Source organism: Dermochelys coriacea, chromosome 3 (genome assembly GCF_009764565.3).
Source record: "Dermochelys coriacea isolate rDerCor1 chromosome 3, rDerCor1.pri.v4, whole genome shotgun sequence".
Lineage (NCBI taxonomy): Eukaryota > Metazoa > Chordata > Testudines > Dermochelyidae > Dermochelys > Dermochelys coriacea.
In genome coordinates this window covers 50,905,792-50,927,482 of record NC_050070.1, presented here as the reverse complement: position 1 = coordinate 50,927,482, position 21,691 = coordinate 50,905,792, and the positions used below count along the sequence as shown (strand labels likewise).

The 21,691-nt window shown below is 42.1% G+C and overlaps 1 protein-coding gene and 1 long non-coding RNA gene across 2 annotated transcripts in view; one reads left to right on the top strand and one right to left on the bottom strand.

The window, feature by feature from the left end:
• LOC122459436 (protein eyes shut homolog) overlaps window positions 1-19,777 on the top strand; it is a 196,089-nt gene extending 176,312 nt beyond the window's left edge. The window contains exons 8-9 of the mRNA XM_043511471.1: window positions 8,115-8,276; window positions 17,241-19,777. Of these exons, the coding sequence (XP_043367406.1) occupies window positions 8,115-8,276; window positions 17,241-18,436 (1,358 nt within the window). The 3' untranslated portion in view covers window positions 18,437-19,777. The remainder of the gene's footprint in view (window positions 1-8,114; window positions 8,277-17,240) is intronic.
• On the bottom strand, window positions 5,388-7,400 carry LOC119854013. The gene is made up of 2 exons (XR_005292313.1): window positions 7,165-7,400; window positions 5,388-6,048 (listed from the first exon to the last, which is right to left on the bottom strand). It is a non-coding gene; the product is annotated as an uncharacterized LOC119854013 (long non-coding RNA).
• Window positions 19,778-21,691: the final 1,914 nt, after the last annotated feature.

The window sequence follows — 21,691 nt, the reverse complement described above, 5'->3', positions numbered from 1 at the left end:
CTGCTAGTCGCTTCCATGATGCAGGGCAGTGCCAGGACAGATAGGGACGAGCCTGCTTTAGCCCTGCAGCACTGCTGAATGGAATTTTAATGAATTTTAATGGCCCGGCCAGCAGTGCTGACCAGAGCCACCAGGGTCCCTTTTCGACTGGGCATTCCGGTCAAAAACCGGACACCTGGCAACCCTCGGGCAAGGCTGTAGTACGTATACGGATATAATTAGGTCTATCTAATCTATCTAATCTAATCTATAATCTAGTCTATCTAATCTATAATTAGATTTACAGCAATCTAACTGTGTAGTGTAGACCAGGCCTTAATAAAGATCTGAGAATTTGGTCCATAACTATTAATTGCTAACAGCTCAGCACTGAGTAATACAGGTTCATTTAATACAGTCCCACAGAAAAACAGCATGGGGATTACAGAAAAACGTAGGCCATAGCCACATATATAAAGATTGATCAAGTAGCACTTCTCTTCAGTGATACCTGGGACAATAATGGTTGCAATCATGGCAAAACCATAGCCTTTATGATTTTTCCATGGCACTAGATGTATTATTTCTTCTACTTCCCAGCAAGCATTAATAATGTCTCTGGAGGTGTTTTCTCCCAATTGGGGCTCATCCTATTTAAAAATCATGACTCTGGTGGAAATCAAGCTTTCAGATATGCTGTTTACTGTTACTGAACGACTGCTGGTAGCCTGTATGTCTGCCTTCTATCCCTAGCAAAATGGAAAAAGATGCCGAGTGGAAAAACACAACAAACAGCACTAGTTTATTAAGAATGAAACTTGCCAAGATCTAAAACTCAGATCTGATACGCTTTCTCACAAAATCTTACTGCCAAAAGTTATCAGATTTGTTTGTATTCAAACAATATTACCTGGCTTGAGAACTGGCTGAAAGCCTCCTTACGAAAGGTTTGTATAAATGGCAAGTAATGGTGGTTCATTGGAGCGGTGCTCAACTGGACCTGCACCAGGGCATTCCTGCCGCTGGAGAGATTCATGGCATTGACAGACATCACGGAAGTCTTCGCGTTTCCCCTGACCATTTCCAGGGTTTGCCTGCGCCTCCTAGGTCACATGGCAGTGTGCACATACATGGTACCGCACACCAGGCTCCAGATGCAACCCCTGCAGCAATGGCTGGTGACGGTCTATTCCCAGTCAAGGGATTACCTGGAAAAGGTTATCATCCCTGCGACGGTACTTACTTCACTGTGATGGTGGACCGACTCCGGGAGAGTCCTAGAAGGGAGTTCCCTTTGTCAGCACTCCTCACTCAGTCAAGCTGGTTTCAGATGCCTTGGACCTTGGCTGGGGGGCAGACCCAGGGTATGTGCTTCCCAGAGGAAACGACATTGCACATAAACGTCAAAGAGCTCAGGGCAGTGCACAGAGCATGAGCAGCCTTCCTTCCTCCCTCATCAGTCAGGCAGAGTTGTCAGAGTCTTGACAGAAAACATAGCTTCAATGTTCTTCATCAACAGACAAGGGGGAGCATGAGCCTCTGCCAAGAGGCGCTCCATCTCTGCAACTTCTGCATCAACCACAGAATCCATCTAGAAGAATGTCACCTTCCAGGTCCCAAGAACACGCTAGCAGATCACCTAAGTAGGGACTTCTCCTCTCACCACAAGTGAGTGCTCCACCCAGAGGTAGTTGGCATGATCTTCCAGAGGTTGGGAACTCCCCAAGTGGATTTGTTCGCCACCAGGCAGAACAGGAGGTGCCATAGATTTTGCTCCAGATGGGGTCTGGGCAAGGGCTCCCTTTCCAATGCCTTCCGTGAGCAGGAAGCCTGATATATGCATTCCCTCCAATTCCACTCATCAGCAAGGTCCTAGTGAAAATCAAGAAAGAGAAGGCGCAGGTTATCATGATCACTTCGGTGTGTGGCCTCACCAGCACTAGTTAGGGACACTATCGAGCCTGGCAGCAATTCTGCCGTGGACCCTGCTGAACTGACCAGACCTGCTGTCACAGGATCACGGTCGACTCTTGCACCCAAATCTCTCAATCCTCCATCTCATGGCGTGGATGTTGCATGGCTGAACCCTGAGGAACGGGCCTGTTCGGAAGGGGTCCAGAAGGTCCTCCTCAAGAGTAGAAAGCCCACGATGAGACAGACTTACCTGGCAAAGTGGATGAGGTTCTCCCGCTGGATGGCCGAACAGGGCATCTCCCCTTCACATTCTTTGGTGCAGTCAATCTTAGACTACCTGTTTCATTTGAGGAACCAGGGCCTGGAACACTCCTCTATCAAGGTAAATCTGGCGGCCATTTCCTCCTTTCATCCGCCAATCTATAGGCGGACTGTTCTGACCATCATGTCGTGGGAGGTTCCTCAGAGGTATTGAGAGACTTTTTCCACAAAATCGGTCCACAATGGGATCTCAGTTTGGTTCTGTCCAGGCTCACAAGCCTGCCCTTTGAGCCTTTGGCCTCATGCTTCCTATCTCACCTATCATGGAAGGTAGCTTTCCTGGTGGTTGTGGTGACGTTGGCAAGGTGAGTCTCTGAGCTGGGATTCCTGACCTCAGAACCACCATACACCGTCTTCTATAAGGACAAGGTCCAGCTCCGGCCCCACCCGGCCTTCCTTCCCAAGGTGGTGTCTACTTTCCACACGAGCCAGGACAAGTTCCTTACGGTCTTCTTCCCCAAGCACCATGAGATTGGTGGAGAGAGGCATCTTCACGCTTTGGATGCGAGAAGGGCCCTGGCTGTCTACCTAGATCGGACAAAGCCTTTCCGTAAGTTGACTCAGCTTTTCATCTCTACAGATGATAGAATGAAGGGCATCCTGGTGTCCACACAGAGGATTTCTAACTGAATCACCTCTTGCATTCGCACCTGCTATGAGTTGGCGGGAGTCCTTCCTCCACGGATCATCAGAGCCCACTTGACCAGAGCACAGGCATCTTTGGTGGCCTTCCTAGCTCACTTCCTGATTCAGTACACCTGTCAAGCCATGAAGCGGTCCTTGATGCACACGTTCATGGCCCACTGTGCCATCACTCGGCAGGCCAGAGACGCTGGTTCGGCAGAGCTTTGTTGCAATCTACACATCTGTGAACTCCTACCCACCTTCAAGGGGTATTGCTTGAGAGTCACCTATATTGAATGGACACGAGTAAGCACTAAGAAAAAGACAATTACCTTTTTCTGTTACTGGTGTTCAAGATGTGTTGCTCTTGTCCATTCCACCACACATCCTCCTTCCCCACTGTCAGAATTTCTGGCAACAAGGAACTGAGGGTGTGGGAGAGCCAGTAGCACCTGAAATACTGCAGCATACGTATGCCACTCCAGGGGGGCCGGAGCTGGTCCTCTGCGGATACTGATGAGGGAAAAAACTTCCGGCACCAGTGCATGTGGCAAGCACACACACATCTAAATTGCATGGAAATAAGAAACACATCTCGAAGGACACCAGTTACAGGAAAAGGTAACTGTCTTTTTCCAGTTCACTTCTTTTAAGCCTGGGGCCTAACTCATTACCAATTATTCGTCTTATTTCACACAACATTCCACAGTGTGGCCATCCTTTATGATTATATCACTTCCAACCCTTCTTGCTTCAAAGTTGCAAGAGTCAGGAGAGGATTCCAGTGAAAGAGGTCTGCTAATAGGTCTGAGGCAAAGAGCTGTCAGAGGAAGCTATTGCAATGAAACTGCACAAGCAGTGTGCTGGGAATGTGCTTAAGCACCCCCTGTTTACATTTGCTGGGAATTGGGCTGCAAGAATTGCCCAGAGAACTGCCTCAATGACGATAGCAATGGACAGGACAGGACTTCTGAGCACGGCAGGATTGGCCAAAAGGGCATAGTACAGGGAACCTAACAGATAATAATGAGTACTAAAGGGAAAGAAGAATGTGCTTCACCGGTAGTAGTTGCAGCAACAACATGCTCCCAGAACTCTAATTGGTCTAAAGGGATTTAGAGTTTAATTCTCTTTAACATTTAGCAACATACTGGCTTCATTAGATACCTACTTTCTGAGCTATCTGCTAGTAACTACAGACATAGTCTGGTATGGAACAGGACAGTTTGTTTAAATATCGATTATGCTTATTTTAAATGCAATTAAACTGCATAATGAGATGTTTGGTGCCTAATTATAACAATATAGTGATTCAGAAGCCAAGTTTGCAGGAATAGTACTGCAAGGACTAACACAGAAGTCCATTTTTCTTAGTTGTTTTGGTTTAGAGTCTCTCTCAAATGTGTACGCCATTTCATCCTGCTGCCGCTAAGTCCCACCAAGTCAAACATCTTATTTTCAAAGCCAAGAAACAAAATAGGTGAAGTGCATTGCTAAGCACACAGCTGTCAATCAGTTCTGCATTTGACATGATGATACTTTTGCATATACCTGTCCTAAGAGCAAATTTAAGAACCTACATAGTATATTATAAAACTCTTAAATCAAAAAATACGAGTTATTATAAAGCTGAAATGTTATTCTAAACTAGAGCTGTGCAAATAACTGATTTTTTGGTGTGCTGACAGTTTGCAAATGAGTTGTCTGAAAAAATTGTATCAAGCTCTATCTGGACCATCTCTGTTCTCAAATGTACTTAAAGCCATGTGATCTCAGCCGTATGGGTTCATATTTCCATGTATCTGTTAAATCACATAATTTTCCTGCATGCAGTAGCTCATTAGGGACCAAATGGCTAGCGAGCAGTTTTGCAGAAAAGGACCTAGAGGTTACAGTGGATGAGAAGCTGGATACGAGTCAACAGTGTGCCCTTGTTGCCAAGAAGGCCAATGGCATTTTGGGCTGTATAAGTAGAGGCATTGCCAGCCGATCGAGGGATGTGATTGTTCCCCTCTATTTGACATTGGTGAGGCCTCATCTGGAATACTGTGTCCAGTTTTGGGCCCCACACTACAAGAAGGATGTGAAAAAATTGGAAAGAGTCCAGCGGAGGGCAACAAAACTGATTAGGGGACTGGAACACATGACTTATGAGGAGAGGCTGAGGGAACTGGGATTGTTTAGTCTGCAGAAGAGAAGAATGAGGGGGAGACTTGATAGCTGCTTTCAACTACCTGAAAGGAGGTTCCAAAGAGGATGGATCTAGACTGTTCTCAGTGGTACCAGATGACAGAACGAGGAGTAATGGTCTCAAGTTGCAGTGGGGGAGGTTTAGGTTGGATATTAGTGAAAACTTTTTCATTAGGAAGGTGGTGAAGCACTGGAATGGGTTACCTAGGGAGGTGGTGAATCTCCTTCTTTTGAGGTTTCTAACGTCACACTTGACAAAGCCCTGGCTTGGATGATTTAGTTGGGGATTGGTTCTGCTTTGACCAGATGACCTTCTGAGGTCCCTTCCAACCCTGATATTCTAAGATTTTAGAAGATAATGTACAAGCATTTAGGTTAGCCCAAAGCACTTCAGTACTTCAGCTAGTCAGTCCTATTGCATTGTGATGACATGAATGCTTATTTTCTGAGACTGGGTATTAGCTGTATTAGAAAGAATTTATTTTATGCTAATAGAAATAAATGCTTATCTCAGAAGTGTCAGCATAAGGTATGTAAAATGAGATATTCTGTTCCTTTTTTTTAATAAAATAGAGAATCATGGCTCTTCTGTGTTCTTTGTGTGATCCTTTGAAATCACTACTTTTCCACTCTTATACACTCTCTCCTCAAAGGCCCTGTATCATAGCAATTTTTGTTCAATAAAGTCTGTCTGTGCCTGGCTTCCAGAGCCCCACAATGCAGCTCCATTGTCCAAAAGAGGATACTAAATAGCAGTGAAACACTCCACCACCTGGAGTTGAGCCGTTTGCATCCACAGTCCTTACTGACTCCCTAGGGAGAATGGACTGAACTCAACTCAAAGGTGAAACTGGATCCCTCATGCTGACAGCCAGACACAGTTGATCCGTGTACTCTTTACCAGTGTCTCCTTTTGAAAGGCAGCATATTTAAGCATTGGGTTGACTCTTACGACAGAGTCCTTCTCCATATAATTCAGGCTGTGAATATTTTTTCTAGCAGAAGAATAGTTTTGAAACCCTGTGGAAAGCAAAGAACATACATTTAGAAACAAGAGTGACTGTTAACAAAAGCCAGCATGATTATTGTTTACAAAACGGATAATGGAAATTGCTATTTATTACATATTGTAAAACCAAGGACTGGAAAGTCCAGAACAGGGAGATTTTTTTAAATAACCTTTCATGCTACCTTTTGTACTCCATTTTCATGGTTTTATTTTAACAGCATATACCACATTAAATCTGGTTGGCAGCTTTTATTACTGCTAATTATTAATTAATAATTGCTACTCTTGGGAGCACGTCTTCATCATTGATGTGTCATCTTTCTAGTATAGTGGCCAGAAACTTTACATTTGTGACATAAAAATATTCCTAACCATATACTCTATCTAGATTTTTATACTGGGTCCACCACTATGGTATTTGTTTAATATGGTTGTATGTATTAAACTGAGATGGTCAGATTTTGATCAGTTATACCAATGTAAATCCAAAATAACTCTGGTGTAATTGGGATCAGAACCTGACATTTATTCTGCATCATTACAAAGATGGGAATTATTTAAAATAATAAATTGAGGGCATTTCCTCAAAGGTAATAAATACAACCAATAAAAAAAACTAAGTATGAAGCGAAAGGCCAAGGCAAGGTATCGTTATTACTATCTGTACAGCAAGGATACTCAAGTTATTATACTGATTTGTCCAGTGATTAACCTAATTATGTCTCATTTTTTTTTATAATGGCTATCTTTTCACTGGAAGAAAAGCTGAAACAGTTTAGAGCAGCATAAACAGAACTGGGTGAAAGCAATTGATCCAGCCATGTTTATTGTGGGCATAGGGAAGAGGACTACTAAGGACAATAACAAATCAGAGTAACAGACCTGTGTACAATCTATAAGTCTACATCAGATCTTCGGTCTTACTGTTGGAGATACCTCCATGCCAGTATAATTTAGAATTTGAGCTACAGAGTGGTTCAGTGTAATTATCCAAAAGTACTTTTTAATCAGAAAAATTCCTGTATTAACGTTTGCTTCAGCACATGGAAGAAGGCATTGCTTATTTGTACTCCTAGAAAAAAATAGCTTGATACTTAACTTTTAAAAGATTTTTAGATTATACCTACATTTCACTGAAGCTGAATTCTACAGAGTTCCATGAGGACCACAGACTTAGACATCTTATTGAAAATAATGTACCAAAAAATAAAATGGCATGGGATCCTGTAGCAAGGCAATGACTCGCCGGTGCGGCACCTCCCACTGGTCATCTTGGGAATTAGTTCTCCAGAGTACCCTCTGCAGGCCGGTGCCCTGCTTGCTTCAGACCCCCTGTGTCCCTCCCAGACCCCAGTGCCCCTTCCCTCAGGGTTCTGCCCTCTGCAGTCTCTGGGTCTCCCCCACCCCAGATAACCGCCACCTTGCCACAGTAGCTACTGCTAGTCCTCATCTAGCCCCTGCACACTGGGGCAGACTGCAGTCTGTACCCCTCGTCATCAACAAGGAGGGTTTGGACCTGCTGCCTTTGCCTAACCTTTGGCTGCCCCTCTGCAACCCTAGTACCTGCTTCAGGCCTTCAGCAAGGCCTGAAGGCTGGGGGTTTTCCAGACTGGAGCTCCCCAGCTCCTCTGGCCTTTTCCCAGCCCTGCTTCACACTAGGTACCCTAGTGAGCTCCCAAGCAGCCAAGCCAGTCTCTCTTCACAGCTAGAGAGAGAGTACCTGGCTCACAGCCTTTTATAAGGCCAGCTGTAGCCTGACTGGGGCATGGTCCCAGCTGTGGCTGCCTTCTCCATCAGCCTAGCCTTTGGCTCACAGCCCCAGCACTCTCCCCGGGCTTGCTGTAACCCTTTCAGGCCCAGAGCAGGTGACTACCCCACAACAGATCCTCTCGCTATTGATTTCAAATCTGTACTCAGGTTATGTTTAGTCTTGTGGAAGGAGACTAACTGAAAGTATTGCACTTATGAATGATGTAAAAAGGCTACAGAGAATCAGTTCTACCATGACAGATTCCCTTCCACTAAAAAAAAACCCAATCTTTTTATAAAAGATATTTTTCCTTCCTGTATTTTCCAGCCTTATCCATCAGTGATGCATCTTTCAGAAGTAATGAATCATCATGGATGTCATTTGCTTCCTTTCATATCCGACACAAGACTCACATCCAGCTACAATTTCAGCCTCTTTCTGCAGATGGTATCCTTTTTTATACTGCCCAGCACCTTAGCCCTCGATCAGGTAAGGACTTTCAAGGCTCTGTCCACAAGTGCTGGGTCTGTATCATACATGAGGGTTCTTTCTTTAAAAAGTAAAGGAAACATAAATCTAAACAGTACAAATGTTCAGTCTTCATATTAGTGTTCAACGTCCATTTGAGTGGCTGTGGCTTTTGAACTTTTCAATCAAGCTCTTAAAAAGTGGCATAATATAACAAATTTTGGGTGGATCCAAAGCAAGCATGTACTTTTTTTGTCACAAAAGTACAAGCATGGGGGAGCTACTTAATGAAGATGGTCCAACAAATATACATTGAAGGATTTAAATATACACATTGGAGCCAGCCCCCCAGCTGTTGTACTCTTGCATAGCTCCATAGGCTACAATGAATTTATGCCAATTTACATCAACTGAAGATTTGGCCCATATTTTTAAGAGACCAAAAATAAGGAAATGCAGAAATTAACTGAACTGAAGCTCAGAGAAAGTAAATGGAATACAGAGAGCTCATGAAGTTCATGGAGAGTTTAAGTATTTATTATACTTATATATTATATATAAATTATATATTTATTAAAGATGGATTAATGCTGACAAGTTTATTGTTGCTAGAAAAATATTTACCTTAGTAAAACATGTGAGTCCTGTACTTGCTAGACAGGCAGAATGATACAATTAGAAGTAGTCAAGTATAACTGTTTTACTATGTATAAAATATTTTAAAACCTTGATAAGTTACAATCACATTTTTAAAACAGTATGGCATAAAAACTTATTTTCCAAGCCGTGTTTATAAATTTTCAAATCTAGTATTTTAATTGTATATGAAAATTACTTTATTTATATATCTTAACTTTATAGTACATTCCTTTAGTGTCTTTCATGATTTTAGACAGAAACATTTTGTATCACTGCATAAGCTATTATTATCATTAAAGCACTGGTGAAACTTCCCAGCTGGATGTCAAACACTAAGTTATGCAGAAATAGGGATTTATGTACTGGGAAATAAATAAATAGTTTGTCATATTTTTAGATCCCTTTGTTCAAACCCTAAATGATTTTAAAATTGTCAATAAACATGCTCAGCCACACGCACAAATGTTACCACCTTCTCATTCCCTACACAGATGTCATAATGGGCTACTGCCAGGTGAGATTGATATGGGCATCAGACAATAACAGCACCACCTATTCAAATTATGAACCCAAAATAAGTTTCAAAGAAAATAGATGGCACAATGTGAAACACAAATATATTTTTTGCTAAGAATCCTTTGTTAGGCATCTTTTGTAAGTTTTTAATTAAAAAAGCAGTCTGGGATTGTACAGGAATAATTTCCTCCCATTCAAACCAAACAATTTCCTGTGTCAAAAGATATCTCAGAAAAATAGAATAAAAAACCCCCCACAAATTTATCTAGCTCAAAAGAAATAAAAAAAGTCAAAGATCATGATAACAGCTGGTACAGACAGAAATTAACCACCCCTTTGGTGGTGAGATCAAAGGAAGTGCACTAAGAGATTCTGCAGCCTTTTTAAGTTAGGTTGCAACTGGTTAGCATGAATATGCCCTATTTCTATTGCTATTAGTGAGAATGTTTAGTCTGTTCTGGAGAGAACATTTCTTAAAATCATCATCCTGAGCCATACAAATTTCATTTCAAATGTTTTTCCCCAAAAATACTTCCCCTTCCCCTTAACAAAAGTTGCTGTCTATGGAGTAATTTAATTGCTTTACAATTTTCATACCACTCATTCTCATTGCACTGAAGTTTTGAAGGGTTTCAAAAAAGCTAATCTTGCAAGCTCTTTACATATGCCTTCACGTAATCCGTCAAATCCAGACAGAATTAGACTAATGAAAGACTCGGACGTATTCTTAGCAGCCAACAGATGTGAAAGGGCTTTCTTTTGCAGATTAGTTTACAAAGCACTTTATATAATGTCTTTTCTTTTTACCAAGTTATGTAAGATTTAATAAACAAATTGGTTGTACAAAGCACAACGCACAAATAATTGAAAAACTTCTCTTTTCTATTCTCCTCTCTTACTACAATGGACTGTTCTTGAAAAGAAAATACCTCTGACTTCACAACTAATTTAGAGATGCTAGTGACACATAGGCTGTCTCACTGGCACAGTTGTACAGGGGTTGTTACTAATCTGCTTCTGAGCTTCAGACTGGGCTGCAGACACAGGCTTTTGTTGTCATACTGAGCTCCTAGAGGCATTGCTTTCACCTGTGCCAGGAATTTTTTCTTAAGGATGGACCTGTAATCAAGATGGTCTCTGTTGTCTAGGTCCTTAACGTCAGCCAGCCAGGACTTCATGGTTCTGGCAAAGCAGGTAATGGCCCAGACAACTAAAGCTGCTGAAGAAGACTTAAAATCCCTCCTGAGTCTTCCACCTTCCTGTCTGTTGTGTCCTTGTGAAGGGGGGAAAAAATCCCTTCCTAATGAAAATATCATATCCTTTCCTAGTGATACCACCACAGCATCTACCTTTGGTATCTCTGTCATTTGCGGGGGCGGGGGCAGGGGCAGGGGTTGGTGCTTGCATCTTTTAAAATTTGATTGCATGTCTACTTATAAGGCATTTCCTCTAATCTCTGATTACATCTTCAAAGGAAGAGTGAAGGAGTATTTCTGGTTTGGGCTGAGATTTAGCTGATGAGACTTTGCCGTCTCATCTAAAACCTCATTGTCAGGCTGGAGCTAAGCAGTGGACACTATTTTCCTGCACCCAGAAACAAATTTTGAGGGGAGCTAAGTGGAAATGGGGTGGGGTAGAAATGATCCTTTTCTGGTTTTGTTTTTGTTTTTTTGCCATATTCTGAGCCTAAATCAGAAAGCTGTCCTCCCTCACTAAAGAAGGTGAAGTCTGAGTACATGGACAAGTATTGCTCAGCCTTTTAATATATTCTTTCCCTTTGTGTGTTTCCAAGATTTGTGGGCTCTTTTTCCCTTTTTTCACAAAGCTCCTGTATGGCTGTGGCCAGAGCAGGGTCTCTTTTGACCTTTATATCAAGAACCTTAATCTCCTTGGCTATATTTCCTTCTGCAGCCTCCTCCTCTGGATCTAAAGCCTACATTTTGTGTGGGCGTCTTTTCATAAGAATCCCTAACTCATCTTGGGAAGGAGAGATTGGCAGGAGTCCTGTTCCTTTCCCCAGGGTGCTAGGAAACTATGTAAGAGTGGTGGGAAGCAAAGGGGACTTCAAGAGGCTTTTCCTTGCTGATTTGGGTTGCTGCAGAACTTAGCCCCCAGGGATTTGGTTGAATAGCATCCCCCCAGACCTTCTCCGTGAGGCTCTCAGAGCACACCTTTCTGCACTGGCACTGTGGTGGCTACATGGGAGAAGGGATGCCCTGAGATGCTGGTCTGACATTGAACCCCATGCCTCATGACAGCAGATAGTTCATCCTTTTTTGAGACTGCAAAAGCTGCCTCATAGGTAGAGCACAACTGTGATTTAGTCTAGCATTTGCAGGTCTGCTGTGCTATACCTGAGAGGGAACAGAAGAGTCCCCCAGGGGAGGCATTGCAGCAGCAGATCCAGGTCTTTGAAACCAACATGCTGCCAACTCAGGGGAAAAGGAAGGTAGAGCTTGCTGCTCTCTGAAAGGCTTTTAAAAATCAAAGTTGGCAAGAAAGCTGTTGGAAGCAAAGCAAACTGCCACTGACCTGCGCCACAAAGCCAGATGTTCTGGCAGGCTCCATGAGAGGGCATGGTCAAGAACTGACTCCATGCTGCAATGGTGAACTGCTTCCAGAAATAGCAGAGAGAAGAGGACAGCTCATGTGCAGAAGTGCAGATGCTGGGCTGCAGCCATAGTTGATCGAAGCTCACTTGTAATGGGGGGGAACTTGAGGAACAGCAGGGTGGGTGCTCTGCAGAGGCTGTTACTGAGACTCAGCTGGAGGAGAGTAAGTGCCAGCTCAAAACTAGAAGGTGGGGGGCCTGGCGGTTTGTTGCTCTCTCACCAGCTGCAGGGGTAGCTGGTCCCAGCCCTACCCAAATCACCCTGGTTCCTACTTGCTCTGTAAACCAAGGCCAGCCCTGTGACAGCCACTTCAGCCCCTCTGGATAATGCTCTTGCTTCTGTCTCCCCATACAGTTTACAGGTAACATTGGGTCCCAGCATGTATAGTGGAACAACTAAGGGGGCAAAAATATAGATCAGCCCATACAATATTTCCAGTACAGGGATGCTAGCCCCCACTGTCCCTCCCCATTCCGCCACACCTGGCAGTAGATATTTAATACAGCGTGAGGAGCTGAACTGTCATGGTAGGGGAAAGCTGATAGGAAGATATCATCCTTCTTTACTGCACCATTGGTCCAGCCTTCCCGCCCCTGCACAGATCCCCCTCTGGGGGAAGGTCTCCATGTGGCAGGGGATTATTCACAATCAGGCCATGGGATAGTCTTACTTTATTTTAGGGATTTTTAGAAACTGAGCATTAACTCTATGAGCTTTTGTATACACCCAGAACACACTATTACGCTTCACTAGGGTGCATTAAAACCATAAATAAAGTCCTTCCATAAGTGCCCACTGCCTCCCTGATTGACTTATATTTTCACAACAGCCTACGCTAAAACTTACATTGTTCTGGGTGGGCTGTTCATTCAATAGTTAAAAAACCAGTGTACAGTTTGTCTCTTGTAGGCCACTGGTATGAATCCAATCTAAGGGATAAATGTCATTGCCCCATGATAGCATGAAACAAAGTTTTGTTATTCTAATTTGATTTTCTTTGAATGTACATTACAAAAAACAGATAAGCAGTCAGCAGAGGGCAAAGATTGAGTGGGCATGTGGAGACAGTCCTACCTTTGTAGCCTTAAGGTATGTACGCTTTGAGTTGGGTGACGTGATTCCCACCTTGCACAGTCATACTTGTGCTAGCTCTCAAGTTAACAAGCTAAAAATAGAATGCAGCTGTAGAACTGCAAGGTGAGGAACAAGCTAGCCGCCTCAAGTATATGGCCATTGAGACCCTAGTCACATACTGGGGACAGCTAGCCTGTCCCCATTACATGCAAGTATGTCTCCTTGTGCTGGGAATCGCACCCCAGCTTGCAACACAGACACCCTTAGAAGTAGTCTTAGCAGACTTAAGACTCACGAATGAGGGTAGGGAGAGGAAACACTTAGCTCTCGAAATGCACTCTTTGCTTCACTTTTTTCAGTCCCCACAACATCCCCCAAATACTTGAATCCCAGTAAAGGAACAAATGGCCAAATGAAAATTGGTGGCAGGTCAAATATAAATGTTATATTCACCTAAATATGCTTGCCTCTAGTTCAGTATAGTTCAATTTGACAATCTCAGCTACCACCCACACCATTATTTATGCTATTGTTTTAAGTTTAAAGTCACAGCTGAATTTTTGCTAGAGCCTTTGCAGTTTTAAAAGATTTAGGAAAGCTAATTTTAAAGATTGTGTTATAGTAGCAACAGTTAAGTATTCATAGAATATCAGGGTTGGAAGGGACCTCAGGAGGTCATCTAGTACAACCCCCTGCTCAAAGCAGGACCAATCCCCAACTAAATCATCCCAGCCAGGGCTTTGTCAAGCCTGACCTTAAAAACTTCTAAGGAAGGAGATTCCACCACCTCCCTAGGTAACTCATTCCAGTGTTTCACAACCCTCCTAGTGAAAAAGGTTTTCCTAATATCCAACCTAAACCTCCCCCACTGAAACTTGAATAACAAGTAGATCAACTTCTACCTGTACTTTTTTATAATGCAAGTAATTAAAAATTTTGAAGGCCAGAAAATCTCCAGCACTTAAGCACTTTTCCCTCAGATCAATAGATATGGTAACGTGCATTCTTTAGTTACTACAGGGTACCATGAGTATTATAGCCACCAGCATTTTAGTAAATACCCTGGGGGCCAAAGACAGGCCAAATGGGAGAGTTGGGTACTAATAAGGTATTCAGCTGTACGTGAACCTCAGAAGTCTGCGGCGGCACAGTCTGATAGAGATAAGGAGATATGCATCTGCTAAATCTACTGAAGTAATGAAGTAACCCCAGGACAGAGAAGACATCTTAGATGCCAGGGTCTCCTTCCAAAACTTCATTTTCTTCATCCACTTGTTGAGCCTTCTGAGATTGCAAATGGCTCTAATATCCCCCCATGCACTTCCGTACAATGAAAAAGATGGACTGGAACCCAGAGAACTTTCATCAGAAGGAACACTCATTCCCATATCCAGATTGCAGCCAGGGACGCTTGCAAGGTGGCTGAGGAGGCTTTGAAGCCCTTTTTTGAGAGTGGCCTCCACAGGGTATCCTTCTGAGGGAATAACCAAAGCCCTGGTGAGGGATGCCGCAGCAGCATCCATCTTGGATAGCTCAGCAATAAAGCCCTTTGGTTCTTGAATGTCATAGAGCTTGAGGACACTCTTGTGAAAGTGCTTGCCACTGTCAGACTTGTTCCATTCATCCCTAACCACTTTCTCAAAGGAGGAATAAAGGGGTAACTGCAGCTTCAGTGGAGGATTTTGAGGGGAGAAATTTACAGAGGTTTCAGAACCTGCTCAGGTTTCAGAACCTAACTCCTCACCCTCCTCAGTAAATGAGAGGGAAGAGGACTCCATTCCTGGAGCTTTTATGCTTTTTCAATATTTAGGCTTTTTTTTATTTAACCTTTTTGGCAGGTTTTGGGAGCATAGCTTTCATGTAGTCTTACGTGCCCTATCTTCTTTAGGGCCTGGAGCCCTTTTGAGAGGTCTGTCTCTGAATCTTCCCACATTGGTCCCATTCCCCCTGGGAGGGGAAAACTCAATATCAGAGCCTTGGGTAGAAGGAAGGTTGATTAGAAGCCCTGTTTCTTTCCCCAGAGTTCTCAGGACCCACTTTAAAACTTGGGAGAGGGCAGGCAGGCTCAATTCTGAAGGGGTCCCCTTGGACTTATCCCCCAACTCAAATGGTCAGGATCCTCCTTGTTTCTGGAGCCTGACCCAGCTCTGCACTGGCGTGCCTGGTCCATTTTTCCCCTGGTGGTGTGGCAGTTGCTTCAGTAGGTCGGGTACCACACCCTCGTGTCTGACTTATAGTTCTGGAACTTTGTAACAGAGTTATGGGCAGACGGCTGGGTACAACTCACCGTCTGCTGAACCTAGGAATGCTGCCTTACAGAAAACCATTTGCCAGGCCTTTAAGGGGCAGAGTAGCTGGCAGGGAGATGCTGCAGTGGAGGCTCAGGGACAGTTAACCCCCCGAGGAGTTAACCAAGCGGGAGAGGAGGAAGAATACTGGGGAGGGAGAACACTACTCCCCACTGCCCAAAACACTGGGCAGAAAAAAGTTAAAACAAAAAGGAACAAGGGTACTGGCATAGCAAAAGAAGCCACCACTGTCTGCTGCTGTGGAGACAGATAATCTGGCAGTAAGCAGGAGCAGAAGGGGCATGGCCAAACTATACGGCACCAAAACATGGATCCACCTCTCTGAACTGCAGCGAGAGGAGTGTAGCCCAGACAGCCAGAATTGTTATACATGCTAAGCTACAGAGCAGAGTTATCTTCATTGAAACTAACATGCAAAAGCATCAAAAACTGATGTTTTGTCATATCAATATATTATGCCAGGCTTACCGTGGAAACAGCAGGTGTAAAATAGATGCACATCCTGGTTTTGTACTTTTGTTTCCTATATTATTGTGCAATTTTGAGGCAAGGCTTTTCAAAATGTGTATTCCACTTAGTTCAACCCAAAGATGAGAGGGTATTTGCATAGTACAAGTTGTACAAGATAACAGGTCCAGTAAATAAAAATAAACGGTAAAGCCATATTCTCACATGTGATTTAAAATAAAGTGTGTTTATGGGAAAGATTTGGTGAGACTGCTATCAAACAACATACAATGAACCATTAGATTTAAACAGGTCATTCTATTTTTGTACATGGTAGGTAAAGTAATTCACCTTTCTCTCAAACTGAACTTGTATGACATGCCCTGCAGCTTCCCAGCTATATGAGCTACTCCATGACTGAGGCAATGAAACTGCCCCATTTGCTGCAGACTTAAAAACAGTGCTGTTATTTCTTCTCGTCCCCCACCTCAATTCCTGCCCATGTTCTCCTCCCCCCCCCATAATCCCCAGCTCCTCACTTTAGCTCCTATGCCCCACTCCTATCTTCTGCCCCCATCCTCCCAGTCCTTGCTCCTGCTGCTAACCCAACTGCTGGTCTCCAGCTGCTCACCCTCCTCCACACCTGTCCTTCACCCCTCTGCTTTCAACTCAGGCTGTTCCTTTTCCTCCTCCTCCTCCATGCTGCCTGAATGTAGCAGAAACCTGGAGAGCACAGGAGAGAACGTCTCCCTACTCAGTCCCTGTGCTTGGTGCCACAGCAGTCCCAGGGAGAAGGAAATGTAAGGGAAGTCCTCGGATGAGGCATGCTCAGGATGGCCCATGCACTATCTGGTTGCAGACAGGAAGGAATAAAGCATGTTCAGTCAGTGAAGACAGAATCTTCAGGGAATTTAGCTGCTAAATTCTAGCAAGCCTCTACTGAGCACTTTTAAATTGAAATTTTTCTGGGACTTATAACTTGGCCACATTTGGACAGTTTTCCACAGGGACTGCACAACACATCTTGTGGATATGAGGGCAATCTCTTCCCAATCCGCCCTTCCACCTTGCCAAATTTCAAGTCCCTGCTCCAAAGTGTGGCAGCAACAGTGCTTCTCAAGCAGTTGTAAGACTTTAACACAGGCAAAAAAAAATACATTTTCCCTAATCTTGTTCTCAGAAATAGCTGAAATACATATTTAAAAAAAAATACTGACAGGCACACACCCAACATGGAAAATTTCAGCTTGAATGGTTTGAGTCTGGTAAAGTTACAAGCAACTAAAAAGAGGGTATTAAAATGAAGTGTCAGGACACCTTAACTATAGGAGTTGCTACGTAAATCTCAAAGTAAAATCTATTTGACATCAAGTAATTTATTTCCACAGGTGACTTCCTATGTATATCCTTAGTAAATGGATTTGTACAGCTACGCTACAGCCTTGGTGACAAGATAGTCATCTTACAGTCTCTTCAAAACGTATGTACAAATGGAAGTACCTGGCATTTCCTTAAAGCAGGAAGAGTAGATAATGAAGGTTACCTGGATCTGGATGGCATCAACATTACGCAGAAAGCCAGTGCTGGAATGACTGCCCTCGACACAAACACAGATTTCTATGTCGGAGGAGTGTCATCCTTAAATCTGGTCAACTCAATGGCAATAGAGAATGAACCCATAGGTTTCAGTGGGTGTATACGAGAAATTATTATAAACCACAGAGAACTAAAACTCACTGAAGCAGACCCTAAAGATGGTTCCAATGTAGGTGACTGTGATGGAACTGTTTGCGGTTATACAGTGTGCAAAAATAATGGTAAATGTCAAGTTCAAAACTCAGGCTTTTCTTGCTTTTGTCCACAACCCTGGACAGGAAAAATATGTGAACAATCAATTTACTGTTTACATAATATGTGTCTGCACCAGGCTCTTTGTATTCCTGATCCCATTTTATTTTCATACAGTTGTGCATGTACACTAGGATGGTCAGGTAGATACTGTGATAATGAAATCTCATTTTCTACTGCAAAATTTGCAGGTAATTCATACATCAAATACATGGATCCTCATTATGGAAAGAGAGACCTCAGATTTACCAGTGTCTCTCTAAATTTTACTACCAGTCAGAGTGAAGGCTTAATTTTATGGATGGGAAAAGCTGAAGATGAAGACAATGATTTCCTTGCAGTTGGTCTTACTAATGGGACCTTGAAAGTTGTGGTTAATCTTGGAGAAAGAATCTCTGTCCCTTTAATTTACAGTAAACATTCCCTTTGTTGCAAGAGATGGCATTTTATCACCATAGCTCAAAACCAGACTTCTATTAAAGTGTACCTTGATGAATATCTGGTTCTCTTTGAAGATATTGATCCACAAAGAAAATACATTGCTCTAAACTATGGAGCCATTTGCTATTTTGGTGGGTTTGAACTTGGCAGAAAAGTAAACATAGTCACTTCAGGGCTTTTTAGTCAGCAGCTAGTTGGTAAAATTAAAGATGTTGTACTCTTTCAAGATTCTAAAACAATCCAATTAATTAAGGCAGAAGGCTACAATGTTTATGATGGAGATGGGATTAATTGAAAAAACCCACATGAACAGATGAGTAGGGTTATGCTCCGCTCTGTCTAGTGGCTAGTAGTATTAGAATGAGACTCCTTTTTAGTAACATGCTTAGTAGTATTACACACATGCTGTAACTACTTGCTTGCTACTATAAACTACCTAACTTTTTATATGGTTGGGTGAATAGCACAGATGAAAAATGGTCAAATTTACTCATGCTACTAATCTCATTTCTAGGTACTGTTTTGAAAACAGAAAACTGATTTTATAGATTTATTTTGCCTGAGACAATTTTGTACTCTAAAAGTGATAGTTTACAAGAATAAAAGCCCTGAGAAATGTTTAAATTACGGCCTCCTTTCCAGCTTCTTTAGCCCAGCATTCTCAAGTATACTATATTAGTACAGAAATAGAAAGGTCAACATCAGAAACCAGTTCTCTGGTAGAGTGATAGAGTACAGGTTGCCTAGTTTTATCTGGAATTCCTGAAAATCAACTGGCAATAGTATACAAAAAATTAACTACATTTGCCTAAGTTTTATTTGCGCACACACAAATCTGTCTACTGTCATCCAAAATCCAGTACTCTTCCCATTTATTTTAATACCAAAAAGTTTCTCCGAGTCTTAGTTTTTCTTACAAATGGCCTGTAAAGCATGAAAAAGTCAGTCTTTTAGAATAACTTCATGCACATACAGTGTTTCATAGGAAAACACTGGAATTTTTCTTCAGTGGAGATTGAGATTTTCCAAGATATCTAGGGGATATAGCCACAGATCTCCCACTGAAGTTCAATCCTCGTGTCAGCTTAAAACCTCAACCATAAAGCCCTTTTATGCAAAGTAAACAAGTAATTCATTTTGCAAATGCCTAGTTATTACTTTAATTATCAGTACTTTAATCAATAAGAAAACAAAACATATTTGTTATATTTAATGCGCTCAGTTATGATATGGCCTTCAATACCATTTAAATTTTTAATTTCAATCAATTACTATTAATTTACTGTATAAATAAAATGTTTACATCAAAACAAAAGTGGTGGATTTCTACCTTCTTCCCTTTTATTACAGCTCAAGATCAAGCTCTCTTCTCATATTAGGAATTAACTACATATACATATAACATACATATATACACAAACAGTGTGCTCAAAAAGCAGAGAAGAGAAATTACATGGATTTATTTCAAGATACAAAAACAGCCACTCAGCAAGAATCATAAGTAAAAGGCTGGATGTCTGCTAAGACAACAATATAAATAATTTAAATATATTTGAAGTACCCAGTGACATGTCAAATTTCCAGGCACATTTCAGGATACATATAAAGCACCAATGTCTCACCTATTCATCAAACTATTTCTTAAATATTAAGGGTCAACAGTCAATACTGTGGGACAGACGCTTGTTCCACTTCTTTATGCTGCTCAGGCAATGAAAAGGGAGCGGAAACTGCCCACAAGTCCTTTGCTGGGGATTTCTCCAGTGTGAGGTTGTCCTCAATGAGCACAGAGGTTCCTATACCTCCCTCTTCCCAGTAGACATATCAGTAATAAAGAGTAGCTGAAGAATATTGCTTTCCAGCTACCCCCCTAATGGACTGTTGCCATTTAGCAAGTTAAAGAAGCCTACTAGGATAACTGGGGCCAAGAAGCAGGGAGGTGTAACAGGTATATTAGGGAGGTTATTAGTTCTCAGCTTTTCCTCTTCCCCCCTTTCCCAGGCTACCTCTTGGTGGGAGGGAAAGGGAGCCATCTATCTTGCTCTCTTCCCCCAAGTCTGCCACAGCCTAGCAGCTAGCCACATAATGGAAAGGAGTACTTGTAGCCCCTTAGAAACTATAAGCTTTCGTGAGCTACAAATGCATCCGATGAAGTGAGCTGTAGCTCACGAAAGCTGATGCTCAAATAAATTTGTTAGTCTCTAAGCCACAAGTACTCCTTTTCTTTTTGCGAATACAGACTAACATGACTGCTATTCTGAAACCACATAACGGAGTAACCAGTTACTCTCTCCTCTTCTCCCACAATGTGATGCAGCAGGGGAACAGTTAGCAGCTTCTCACAGCACTCCAAGCTACTCCCATAGCTACAGGGGAGAATATGAGAGGCAAACTGAGGAGGCAGCACCCTATACTATTGCTCTATAGTGATCAGACTTATTCAAACACTTCAGTTTAGTAACTGAAGAGCAGGAGTCTGGGAACAGATTTCCCAGTCGCCATCAACTAAAAATGAACCTATGTTAACACAGATGTCTTTGAAAGCCACAATTGAGAGTGACACGTTGGACACCACTGTTATGTTACATCCACTCAGCAAGTGTTTGAAAATATGATGCAGCGTGGGCCGAGCTATCGTGCCCACAAATTACCTTTTCAAGCAAACCACCTTAACATAATCAGGCATGCTAATTTTTTAAGGGTAGCAGTTCAGTTTCACTGGTACAGAGTTATTTTTATGATACAAACAGAATATGAGGTGGCTTGTTAGTACCAGCAGCTTGGGAAGGAGACTACAAATGGGCAGATTAAAAGAAAGCAATACAACAGACGTCTAGGACAGATATTGAAATTATTTAAATCTTAACCCCATAAGCAAAGTCACCACTTTAAATCAGAATATAAATCTAACACACACAAAACATTACCTACTTCAAAAATGAATAAAAAGAAATGGTATTATGCATATAGACCTCCAAAGGAAAGGGATATTTAAACTTAGATTTCTTGGCCGAGAGAACCCAATTTGCTGATATGCTAAGCAACACCACAATGCTTGCAATTTATTACCACTCATGGAATTAATAGCCCAACCACCACTTCAATTATTAAACCAATTTTGAACAGAATGGTTTGAGTCCTGTAGACAATAGGCCACGTATATTTTTTTAAATTAAGGTCTTAAATATGGCTTTCAGTTCCTAATTTAGTTCAGAAATTATTTTCTGAATCTTCAGAGCTATTGGCCTAGAAATAATACAATAAAACTACCACCACCTTTATTTGGTATAAAACATTTTTAATTTTAACCTTATTTAATTTGGCTGTAAAGCTATGTGCAATGTCTGCAAATAGGAAGCTACTTTTAAATATATGGCCAATTTAAAAAGTTAATAATTTTGGTCTTTTAATCACATCTCTGTTATTGGAAAGAGGTTTATTCTACACCAAAGTGCAAAAAGCTGTGTTCATAGGTAAGGCAATGTATTCAAATTTCTTTATACACAAGTAAAATTAAGTAAAAATAATTAGACCAAATACTGCAAAATAG